At 43.2% G+C, this 12,856-nt stretch overlaps 1 protein-coding gene across 5 annotated transcripts in view; it reads right to left on the reverse strand.

Moving 5' to 3' along the window:
* The window catches only part of dock7 (dedicator of cytokinesis 7), a 91,787-nt gene that overhangs the window by 17,343 nt on the left and 61,588 nt on the right, over positions 1 to 12,856 (reverse strand). For 2 of the 5 annotated variants that reach the window (XM_056277934.1, XM_056277932.1), the window contains 10 exons: positions 12,714 to 12,810; positions 8,650 to 8,746; positions 8,301 to 8,435; positions 8,044 to 8,196; positions 6,942 to 7,100; positions 6,546 to 6,646; positions 6,194 to 6,386; positions 5,931 to 6,074; positions 5,332 to 5,463; positions 3,622 to 3,636 (listed from right to left, as the gene is read on the reverse strand). In XM_056277934.1, coding sequence (XP_056133909.1) covers positions 3,622 to 3,636; positions 5,332 to 5,463; positions 5,931 to 6,074; positions 6,194 to 6,386; positions 6,546 to 6,646; positions 6,942 to 7,100; positions 8,044 to 8,196; positions 8,301 to 8,435; positions 8,650 to 8,746; positions 12,714 to 12,810 — 1,226 coding nt within the window. Of the gene's footprint in view, positions 1 to 3,621; positions 3,637 to 5,331; positions 5,464 to 5,930; positions 6,075 to 6,193; positions 6,387 to 6,545; positions 6,647 to 6,941; positions 7,101 to 8,043; positions 8,197 to 8,300; positions 8,436 to 8,649; positions 8,747 to 10,249; positions 10,301 to 11,235; positions 11,254 to 12,713; positions 12,811 to 12,856 lie in introns of all 5 variants that reach the window. The other 3 variants (XM_056277935.1, XM_056277933.1, XM_056277931.1) reach the window with 2 other exon arrangements.

Here is a 12,856-nt window from a genome sequence, read left to right on the forward strand (position 1 = left end):
GAATCTTGCAGGGGGACACCACGTCCAGCAGTGGAGAAAATTTCTGTGCAGTTCCTCCAACAAGACCAGTCTCATCAAGTTTCTGGTGGAAGAGTGGAAACTCCCACGATACAGAGCTATGCTGCATGGCAAGGTGTTGTACATGACCTGTGAGGAAACCTGCTACAAGTTGACAGAAGATGGGTGTGAGGAAGCAGCAGAACTGCACTCCACACGTGAAGAAGCTGACACCCGTCTGCTCCTGCATGCATTGCATGCAGCAAATGCGGGCTCAAAGTCAGTTATCATCACAGCTGAGGACACTGATGTCATGGTGCTTTGTCTTGGCTTCCAGAAGGACATCACCTGTCCCATCTACCAGAAGTGTGGGACTCAGAACCGCACACGGTTTGTCGACATCACCAAACTGGCAAGTTCACTTGGAGACAGCATCTGTGACAGCCTAATTGGCTTACATGCCTTCACAGGCTGCGACACTGTCAGTGCATTCGCTGGTCGAGGGAAGCTGAATGCCCTGAAGATAGTGAGAAAGCACACTTCCTGCCAAGAGACTTTTAGTCAACTGGGACAGACATGGAATGTGAGTGATGAGCTGTTCCAGAAAATTGAGCAGTTCACCTGTCGGATGTATGTTGCTAATAGCAGCACTGCTGCGGTGAACAAACTGCGTTACCAGCTCTTCTGCACCAAAAGGGGAGAGGTTGAGTCCAGCCAGCTGCCACCATGTAGAGACTGTCTCTTTATGCATGTTCAACGAGCCAACTATCAGGCAGCAATATGGAAGTGCTGTCTGCAGGCTAACCCTGTGGTGCCAAGCCCTACTGAGTATGGATGGACAGACGATGAAGGCAAGCTGGCCATTTACTGGATGCGCTCCCCACCTGCACCAGATGTGGTCTTGGAAATGCTAACATGCAAGTGTGTGCATTCATGCAAAATGCCAAGCTGCATGTGCCTGTCAAATAGACTTCCATGCACAGACATGTGCAGGTTACAGACCTGCAGTAACCAAAAACAGCAGGATGGTCCAGAACTGGACTTTGAACTTGGGGAGTCAGATGATGAGAGAAACGAGCAGTTTGATGAATGACAGTGTGATGATTCTGATGGTATTACTGTGGTAGTAGTCTATTGATGCACAGGATGTTGATTCTGGACTTGGTTACCCAGAGCTTGATAACAATAATGTAACCATATTCACATATACCCATTACCCTACCCATTACCATTACATATACCCACTAATGATATGGGATTACATGTATCATTGACTAAGTATATGTAAATGTCAATGTTGTTTAAAATATTAAAATAGTTCATTACCTCACTATGGTATTCCTTTTTATCATGTATTTTGATTGTGTATTTAAACAAATGTATAGAGACCAGTTTGTGACCTAACTGGCTTTGGTCTAGTTCTTTTCTTAGGCTCACAATCACCTCACACAATGAAATAGTATGGGTATATTATACATTTCCTGAATCTTTACAGTCCTGTGAGTATTCCAGTTTTTGTGTTTTGTGTCCCTGATATTCCTAGATGCCACAGGGCTAAAAGAAAGTATATAGTTTAGGCGAACATTGCAGAAAGATGTGTGTTATTGACGGGTTGAAGAGCTCAAGTGACCTCTATATTTGTGAGAAATATCCACAACAGGGCTTGAATGAAAGCTAAGAAGGTCCCCTTTAAAATGATACCAAAGACAATATTATAGAACATTGAAAAATGTCCTGACCATGAGGCTAAACCAGGATATGCACCAGCGTCTAAAATGCAATTTAGTTTAGCGGGTGGTTAACTTCATGAGCTGATAACTGTGATACAGCTGCCACTCAGGAATGGTTATCATACCAAAATATCATCTACAGACATGGATCCTTTCAAAAATTATAAGTAAGTTTTGCCACCTTGAGTGTACCGAAATATCGTCTGGCCCATGGACTACTTGTGGAATTTGAGGTTCTCCGCTAACTGAAGAAAAAGGAACCTTGGAAACATGTACAAAAGTAGGAGAACAGCTGGGCCGAACTGGGTCAACAGTCTGAACTTTTGCAAGGTGCAGCGTTTTTTTGAACTGCATTAGCACAGCTTCAGCAGAAAAAAAAGATCCCTCTAAGCCACATACAAAGCACAATATTCATTCTCTTTCAACGAATCCCTCTCCGGTTTGGCCCAGTCAGATTAAATGGGGTCATAGCACGTTTGCATTATCTTACATTGTTGATTTTTTTTAAGGTAACACATATGCAAAATAACCCTTTAAACTAGGGAACTTACCACAACACATAATTAAGTAAAGTGGGAAGGAAGGGTCGGCAACCAGGGAAATAAAAAAAGGAGAAAACAGAACAAATTTTTAATCGGGTATCTCAAGAGAATAACAAAACCAACACAAACATCAAAAACAGACATACAAAGACAGCATCACAAACACCAAAGGAAACATCTCATTTTACTGTGAGAAAGAAAACAAACATATTGTGGAGGATACAAGACCATGCAGATGCAGAGAAAGCAAACAAGAGCAAAAAAAAGTGGAGAAAGGCAGAAAGACAAGAAACAGACTTAGTACTAAGAGAAGGAAGGTTCCACATCCCGAGAAACACGCCACTCGGCGAAGTGCTCACAGTGCTGTTCCAAGAGAAACGAGGAGCATTCTGTCCATTTCATGCAACAGACCATAACAAACACTCAAAAGTTAAATACCTGTTAAAAAAAAAAACAACTAACAATGGTAATAAGAATAAAACAACCCAGGGGTCGATTTAGTTTGAATCTCTAAAAATAGGAAACAAAAGAGGAGAGCAAAACAAGCCAAAAAAAAAAAAAAAAAAAAAAACTTGTCCAAATCAAAAGGGATAAATCAAGTAATCTTAAAATTACCGACTTAAACCCTCTCAACAGAAGCAAAATAGCTCAGATACTGGTGTCCAGTTTTGATCCAATGCCTTGGGCCAGTAACAAGTTTACAACACAATGTGTTCTCAAAGTCTGACTTAATTGTGTGTGGAAAGACTGACCTGTGGCTGTAAACAGGCATGGAGCCCCAATGGGCCAAAGGAAAAAAAAAAAGAAAAAGAAAAAAGAAACCGCACTGAAATCGAACCCTGTTGCTGGAGATGAGATGAAATGTGACAACGGAGCTCAGTGGATGGTACTGGTGACCGTGGGTGGTCCAACCGGCACATAGACAAGAGAGAAGGTGAGGAGAGAGTGCAGGTTGTGCAGGTGATTCATTCGCCGAGACTGCCTCATTAGTGTCACACACTGTGGCTCCCATGCACGGCCTGCCAACACGGTCACGTTAAGAAACAAGCTCTTCTCCCACAGCAAGAGGAGGGAGGTGGGGGGAGAGGGGGGAGGAGGGGGAGGGGGCCGCTAACCGTTATAGGGGCAGCAGAAGATCCCCCGTGGGGGAGCAGACAGTCGGCATTGTCTGCAGATGTTAATGGATTGAATGTATGTCACAAAGCAAAGAAAGCAACAGAATGCCCATGGCTAGCAAATACAAGATGAGAGTAAATAAATAAATAAATAAACAAACAAATAAATAAACAAACAAACAAATAAATAAATAAATAAAAGAGAGAGGGGCCGAGCAGGAACTGTGAGCCACCTACCTCCCAGCCAGTACTCTGTGTGACAAAAAGAATACAGGACATGTGAACAACCACACGCACACACTCGCAAACGCACGTGCACCCACACGAACGCACAAACACAGTCATGTTACAGCAGGGAGAACGCCGTCTTCGATGACCAGAACAAGGTTTACCAGCCGCCAAGCTAGCGTGCAGAGCCGTCGAGCTCAAAACCCCAACTGGTCTAAAAACTATTTCTACAAAGTACAGCTGTTTTTTAAACATTTAAAAGAAAAACAAATGTGATATGTGTACAGTACAGAAAGAATCGGGGTTACCGTCTGAAGAAAGAATCCTAAATTACGCTTCCTAGTTTCTTGGGAACTCTTTCAGAGTTGCTCAGCTTTTTTTTTTCCCCCCCGGATTTTTTTCTCCCCAATTGTATCTGGCCAATTACCCCACTCTTCCGAACCATCCCGGTCTATGCTCCACCCCCTCTGCAGACTACCAGATGCCTCCTCCGATACATGCGGAGTCGCCAGCTGCTTCTTTTCACCTGACAGTGAGGAGTTTTGCCAGGGGGTCGTAGCGTGTGGGAGGATCATGCTACCCCCCCCCCCAGTTCCCCCTTCTCCCTGAACAGGTGCCCTGGCTGACCAGAGGAGGCGCTAGTAGTGCAGTGACCAGGACACATACCCACATCCGGCTTCCCACCCACAGACACAGCCAATTGTGTCTGCAGGGACGCCCGACCAAGCCGGAGGTAACACGGGGATTTGAAACCAGCGATCCCCGTGCTGGTAGGCAACGGATTAGACCGCCACGTCACCCGGACGCCCGCTGGGACATTCAGCTTTGTACGCAGCTGGCAACTTCTCCCCAACTGTAACTGGACTGTCAATGCACTCCACTCAGCAGCCCTCTAATACACACCTCACCTGAAGCCCCGTCCCACCACCCAACCACTCTGGTTCATACTCTACAAATATCTTTGGCAAAGCATGCACCTCCTCAGATGAAATAAAATAATAAATGAATGCACTGGGAATAAAATGCAAAATAACGTTGTCATGCAAAGCTTTGTCCGTGGAAAGACTGTAAGCACGGGCTACATCCATACCTTTCTATGCTATTCCAGGATATTTTTGGTTTTATTAGGCATGTGCTAAAAAATCATGAGATCATTTATTTTTCAAGCAATGCAGTTGTGTCACTTTCCCAACAGTCTGTCCAATTCTTTTGTTTTCAAACTTTATTGGATAAATTGTTACTCTTCTTCAGTGAAATGTGACAACCCTAATCTGTGGAAGCCTGTGGGTACAGTGTGCAAATCTGTGTGCGCTTTACTGTCTGCAGTACCTTCAGTTTATATATTCAGTGATCTCTGAACATGCTCTTCTGGGATTCGCAGCATCCTCGTGAAAGATGATATACAACTCTCTGACAGTCTCTGCTCACCTCATAACTCATTGCAACTGAAAATGTCGTCTTTATAACTGAACCCTTGACTTGATTTTCGGGGGGGAACAATAAATACATAAAACTGATATCTGACCTTTTGTTATCCAGATATGAACTTTTCATAGCAAAAACCCAAGGACGGACAAAGGAACAGCATCATATCTGGATCACAACAGGAGAGAAGTTGCTTCTATTTTTTGGTTTCTATATAAATATGTGGGAGGCTCCACATTCCTGTCATCAGGGGCCTGGTGTGGAAGTGGAGATCTAGACGGCGTATGGATTTACCTGGTGGACAATTTTGCCAAAGGCTTCCTGTAGTTTACCATGTATGGTGGCTAGCTTCTTGGCATCCCTGTTGGCCTCATGGATAGGGATTAGTACCTTGTATACCTCATTCACTGCCTCATACATGCCCGCCTGGAGATAGAGTGGAGTCAGATGTTACACATTAGCATTCAATAGTCAGTACCAAAATTAATGTGGACAAGAGATAGCATGACATTCTGCTACACAATCAATGTTGCTTTGACGTTAACAAGTTTATTTAGTTTAATTATTTGAAAACCTGACCAATGACATTTATTCTTTAGAGCACATATATACAGAGGAATGTGCTAGCTTACAACTTAATGAATATGGCTCCTGGAGAAATGGTCAACATAATTTGGGGATAAAAAGGCATCCGCTTGCCCCACCAGCCTTTACACATCAGCCTTGACAAAGCATGTCAAAATACATCCATCCAGCCATATATATGTCTGTTTATTCATCTCGCCATCTATATATCATCAATCTAATTATCAGTTCATCAGATCCATCCATCCATCAATCCACCTAATCTTCCATTCCATCCTATCCCTCCATCATACTGTTGTGTATCTCACCATGGAGAAAGAAGCAGCACCCTGCTCCAGGAGTCCCACTAGGCCAGCCTCAGTGAAGTATTTCCCTGAACAGATGCCTTCCTCATCTGGGGACACCACATCATCAGAAACCGCTGACTCCTCCAGCACATTGGAAGAGATATTCTGAAACACAAACACACGCACATAATCGCACATATATTTGCATGCATATATTAGTGGCTTGTTTGTCTCACTATACATATAACAACAAATTGGTGCATTTTAATTTAAGTGTTGTTTACCTGAAAGGTGACACACCCCACAGGGAGGTACTTGCGGTCTTCAAGCATGCTGAGGTATTCTGCCACCAGGGCGGCACTGTGCACCAGACACTGGGCAGCCTCAGCATGGTTGGTCCTCTCAGAGTGTTTCCCAGCCATGTTCTGGAGCCACGTCAGCCGCAAGTCTGGAGATGTCTGGTAACCCTTCGCAATCCTAGGGACACACGAATGCACATACACGTGTCGTACACACACACACACACATGCATACTTTAAACAATGCTGAACAAGGTCCCAAGTTACCCTTGAAAGGTTCTTATTTAGTCGACAGTATGTTGTAATTGCCATGTGTGTATGTGTGTGTGTTCTCTACCTGTACATGAGGTCTATTAGCATCTCTGGGTCTTCCTGGTGTTCCTTCATCTTCACTGTGTCAGATAGGATCATGTGCAGGTTGAACACAAGGTCCTGAACCTGAAAAACATAAAAAACTCAGTAAAGACGAGTGTATTTAAATAGCCCTCAATCAGTTACAGTTACATGTCTACAAGTAGACACAGTAAACAGACAGAAACCCAGGAAGTGTACTGAAGTGAATCTAACTGCTTTTGTAACATTTTGTGGAAAAAACATGTTCTCTTGTTTCTGAGCACCACTAAGTGCGAGCTGGTTTAAATAAAAAATCAACTAAAATCAAAAAAATTAACAAAATAAATGGATTTGAATAAGGATGTCACACAAATGATCAAATCAGTCACTTAATCTTAACCTGGTCAGGGAAGGTGGTCTCTCTCAGCTCAAGGTCCTCCTCTGCATAGGTGAGAATGGTTTTGAGAGAGCGACGCAGAAACTCCTCGTTGAAGTTCTGAGATGTCCCCACCAGAGAGGACAGGGACATAGTCACCTGCATCTTCACCCGGGCAAAATTCTAAACAGGCAACATCGAAAGAAAGAGACTCGTGACATGGGAAATCCTGTTCGATTCAAACGGATTTGGCTGAGATGAAAGAGGCATGGGTTACTGAGAACAAGTGACACTTTGCCTTCATAAACAAGTTTAGAAAAGGTCTTTTACACATGGGAATACAAAACAGCTTAAATAACAGAAATGGAGAGGCTGTGTGGGGTGATTGGTTTTAAAACTTATAGTATCCCCTTCAGTGAAAGAGGAATAGTATAGAACATTGTACTATACTGTACTATTTCTATACTATCTATACTCAGTTAGCTATTTTGTATTTCTATCAGAAATACAAAATAGCTAACTGAGCCCAAATTCAGCGGCTGAGGGTATTTGCCAGTAATGTGGTTAATTAGACTGTTGTGGTTACAGACTGGTCTGAGGTCACCTGACCAGACCATCAGAAACATGTAATCTCTGGTTTTTATGATATTGTTATGAGACAAGAACTTAACTGGTTCAGGCAGTCTTACAAGGCTATTGTGGAAAATTGTAGTTAGGTTACTGGGGCCGTTTTTCACATATTTTTTCTAAAATGAAATGGCAAAAATCTTTGGAAGGCTTTAAATTTGGGGCAGAAACAGGAGAGAGGGTGGTATGTTTAGCTTTAGAGAGACAGTGATATTATCGACCGCTACATTGATGAAGTACTTTACCAGTGATACCAGCCCAAAGACTTACTCAGAGGCTCATTCTATTTTTCTACCCCCTGGTCTCATGAGGAAAAAAGTCTTAACCATTCTGTAAAGCAACAAATGTCAGTTGTATTAACCATAATCAACCACACGGCAGAAGAGAAACCCAGCAGCACTGGGGGTCCCCAAGGACCGGACTGAGAGCCACTAGTGTATCGAACAGCCAGCTGCAAGCCAGACGTAACCTGTACATAAACAGATCAGGTTATACTCACGTTGCCAATCTCAAAGTTTTGCCTCATGAGAAGGTAGAGCGAGGCGCTGGCATGGGACCTGATGGTGCTTATGCTACTGCTGCAGTTCCTCAGCAGACGCAAACACAGATCAGCACACTGCTCTGTCTCCTCCTCAAATAGCAGCTCGGGGAACTAAACACACACACACACACACACACACAATATTGAGTCAATAAAGTAAATGTATTAATAACAAATCAGGATTAGAAATGAATCATTACATTCCATGGTCTGACCTTAGACACCAGTGCCCTCTGTGTAGCGAAGCAGTGCTGAAGGTAGAGGGCACTCTGGTTACAGGCCATGCTGTGAAGCAGAACCTTCAGCACTCCACCGAGAATACTCTCTTTGGACTCTGTCACTGACACCGTCTGTGCACCCACACACAAGCACACATGTTCACATGCACAGAGACAAGCAATACACAGATCAGTTTACTGAGTTCAACCTTCATCTACACTGTCTCTATTTGAGTATGATTGACAACAACGTTATACCATCACAATATGGTCTATGTATCTGTTAGTATGTATGTGCATATTTACACATGTTGTGCGAAATGAAAATCCTGTTTCCTTTGCATACCTGCACTATAACCTCCAGAGTATCGAGGATAATTAGGTTGGCTTCTGTTGCTAGATTACCATCGATAAGTGCTTCGTGCTCCAACTCCGCCCTGGTCCTACAAACAGGAGGGGACTGTCAGTCATGTTTTTAAAAACAACACCAAAAATGATGCTGATAGTGGCCGGGTGTTGCACCAGCCTCGGGTTGAAACATTCAAGCCACTGCACATGGGCAGGAACTCCCATTCAAAGCAATGTAGTGCTCTAAATAGGCATGTGGGTCCAGGCAATTTTGCCATCACTTAACACCATCTTCATTCCAACGTTTTTATTAGGGGTGTAACGCTACACAAAAATCAGTTTGGTACATACCTCGGTTTTTAAGTCACAGTTCGGTATGTTTTCGGTAGTGAGGGGAAAAGAAACACAACATAAAACGGCTTCTTTTTTTTCTTACTAAAAAGTGGTTTACTGAACAAACTAGGGCACGGCACTGTCTTTCTTGAATAAAAAAGTCTGTCAATACTGCGGTAACCGACTACAACTTCCATCCATCCATCCATTATCCAAGCCGCTTCCCCCACTTGGGGTCGCGGGATGCTGGAGCCTATCCCAGCAGTCAATGGGCGGCAGGCGGGGAGACATCCTGGACAGGCCGCCAGTCCAACACAGGGCTGACACATTCACACCTAAGGACAATTTAGTACGGCCGGTCCACCTGACCTACATGTCTTTGGACTGTGGGAGGAAACCGGAGCACCCGGAGGAAACCCACGTGGACACGGGCAGAACATGCAAACTCCACACAGAGGACGACCCCCGAGGTTGGACAACCCCAGGGTTCGAACCCAACGAACAGCTGCAACCTCCTTATAAGAAATAAAAATTTACTTAAAAAGTAAATCAAAATGAATATTCTCTCAAATAAATAACAAATAATAATATAAACATCCATTAAGGTGCAGCGCACTGTACTTTAACTGTACTGTCTTGTAGTCACATTGGCCAGCTTTCAGCTTCACATTAGGGCTACACAACATAAATATTCTCTCAAATAAATACACAAGCATGAAACCGTAGACCCACAGCGCGCCTGATGCGAGCTGCGAGCCGGTCTCAGTGACGTCCCTACTAAACGTCCCGCTCAAGTCGTCAGTGCATGAATGAGGGACCACAATTTGCGACGCATAGCCAGCAGCGGCAGTTGCGCAGCGCCGTGGGAAAAATATCATAGAATAAATATTCATTAAGGTGCAGCATTTCGAAAATTAACTGCCCTTGAACTGTACTGGACCGTCAAGCTCTGGTTTATCTGCGTTTGCCGTAACTACGAAGCTGCGCTGCGCTAAATCAGCACACGCGCATGCGTAGTGGGGTGGCTGATCGTACAACATCCGGCCCTTTCCGGAATCAAATTCCGCACACAGAAGTTCCCCACGTGCCGTGGTTAAAGCAACCCATAATGTACGGTACGAATACGTGTACCGTTACACCCCTAGTTTTTACATGCTGAGAGGGATCTCGACTACATTTTCTTATTTCCTGAAAGTTGTCGTGTGATGAGACATGTTTGTTTCACAGCAGCGGTATGTTTGTTAAAGCGCTTTATGTTTACACACCTAACCTCCTGGGCACGCCCGTTGCTGCGTAGCAAGACGCTGTCTCTTAACCTGCGTGGCACAATCCTCAGCCTTTTCAAACGTTTCAAAATAAGCCACAACAACAATGCATATCGATGCATACGCACACAGATATAGCGGCTAACCCGAAACCCTTCGCTTCCCTTACCAAGGGGTTAAGAAGCAGAGGCAGAAGCGATTAAGAGGATAACTCCCCAAAGGGTTAATGGGAATTCATTAATGGAAATTCTTAATTTACCAGGAGGTGGATTCAGTCTACTAAACTACCTATTCTCTGAGTCACACACATGGAGCAAGCCATTTTAGGACCAGAACTCCTAAAATGGTAAAGTTTGGGCATGTGATACTAAACTGAGAACTAGGTTTTACTATTGTTATGGATCTGACTTTTTTTATTCTGCTGATGAGCAAATTATTAGCCCTATTTATGATGGATAGAAGTTATTACAAACTTCTTCGATATTGCTGCAGCACACCGAACCCAGACTCGGGAGGCAAACCCCAAAACACGAAGCACACTGGTTAAAAAGCATGGCAGGCCCACTGCAACCAAAACTCCCTGAGATAAACACCACTACTAGGAAGGACAGATGAGGATCGGGTGGGGGTTAAGGGTAAGAACCAGGGTCAAGGGATCTCCAAAGGTGCATTCATGTACACGTGTGAAGTTGGAAAGAAAAAAATGGGGGAGAAATGACATTGCAATCAACATCAAATTTCCACAGCAGCTCAAACATTAACACTGCCACAATAGTGTCTGGCTGAAGTCATAACTAAGTGACAGATGAATCTCCCAAAAGAAGGGGAGCCAGCATCAACAGTGTTTGCAAGTGGAAAATTTGACATCAATATCCTCGATCCATTCCAACTTCCCGACTTCTCATGTGTCAGCGAACACAATTAATGGAGAGATTAAGCAGGGGAGAACTCAGAGGAGCACACTGCAGATGTGGACCATACAATACCTGACTGATCTGTGGCTCCTACACACACACGCACACAAATATACACACACACCAACACACCAACACACACATACACACACACACACCAACACACACAGCAAGAGAACACATGAAGGAGTAAGTCAACGGAACACACAGACTGGATTTACAGAGGAACAGGAAATAAAATTATCTGATCCTATACTCCCACACAGAATGGTTAAACACTACATCTTCTTACCACTCTGACAAAAAAAGGCACTGACCCCCCCCCCAATGGTAAAAGTGCAGATTTGTCAGGTATTGTCACGGTTGACTTACATGATGCACAAATTTCTGACATGAATACAAAAATAAACTGTTCCAATGTAAATCAAGTTGAAGAGATGGAAAAACACTGGCTGATCAATGGACATTGACACCCATCTGAGATGATGGAACATTAAAAAGTGAGATAATAAAAAAAATTAATGAAAGAACTTGATGAAAACCCTTTAAGAGATTAAAAAACATCGACCTCTTTTCACACATTGATCAGACACTGCAACATCAGAAACAGCATGTTAATAAAGCAACATCTGTAAATGAAAAATAAGGTTAATATGCTTCAGGGACTCTGAGTAGTCAATGGGCATCAACATCAACTGAGATCAAGTTATCTAATCTCGAATCAATCATCAATACATGGATAAAGGCTCTTTACACTGACATCTTTTCCGAGATTAAAAGGGGCAACAATCATAAGACTTGCACTGGAAACTCAAAAACAGACCTTATGTAGCTGCATGGTGCTAAAAATAAGTAACATCCACTTCAAACATGCAACTTCCAACATTTACAGTAGGAGTGCACAGCAGATTATGTTCCTAATTTTATTTTACCAGAAACACAGGCAGAATAACTGCAGCCCCGGAGTCTTGCTTAAGACAGTAATTCAGAAGGGGACAGCGATGTGAGAGGATATGTGAGATATGGTTTAAGTAAAAAATGTCAAGACAGAAATCTCAAGCCACAGTTTTTATTACCCAATACATTTAAATTTGCTTTGCTAAAATCTACCTATTAACTATATAAATTCTACATTACCTCGCTCTGTATAATCTCTGGTTGAAAATTATAATTCTGTGTACTCTGTGTATTCAGCACCTATTGTATGTCTGTCCGTCCTGGAGGAGGGATCCCTCCTCTGTTGCTCTTCCTGAGGTTTCTCTCTCCATTTTTTTTTGGATAAGGTTGTTCGTGTGGAGCGTTTCCTCATTCGAGTCGAGGGTCTAAGGATAGGGGACGTTGTCTATAGCACTGATTGCAAAGCTCTTCAGGACTACTTGGTGATTTTGGATATACAAATAAATGTCAACTTGACTTGAAATCTCTGATTAAAAATGAAATCTGCCATTGCCTGTTCTTAATTTGTTTTGTTTTTTTCTATTTTATGGGAGGGGTTAAAAAAAATCCAAGCTATGAGAATGAGATAATAGAAAGTTTAAGAGTAAGCATACTTGTCCATCTTCTCACTGTTCTGTCTCCAGTGGGTCATGTCCTTCCTCCAGCGCAGGTTCTCCTGACTGCCAAAGGCACTGCCAGAGGGACTCCTCTCTGCAGAGCGAAAATTGTATGTGAAGGGCATGAATGTACGACATGA

This window comes from Lampris incognitus, chromosome 3 (assembly GCF_029633865.1).
Source record: "Lampris incognitus isolate fLamInc1 chromosome 3, fLamInc1.hap2, whole genome shotgun sequence".
NCBI lineage: Eukaryota > Metazoa > Chordata > Actinopteri > Lampriformes > Lampridae > Lampris > Lampris incognitus.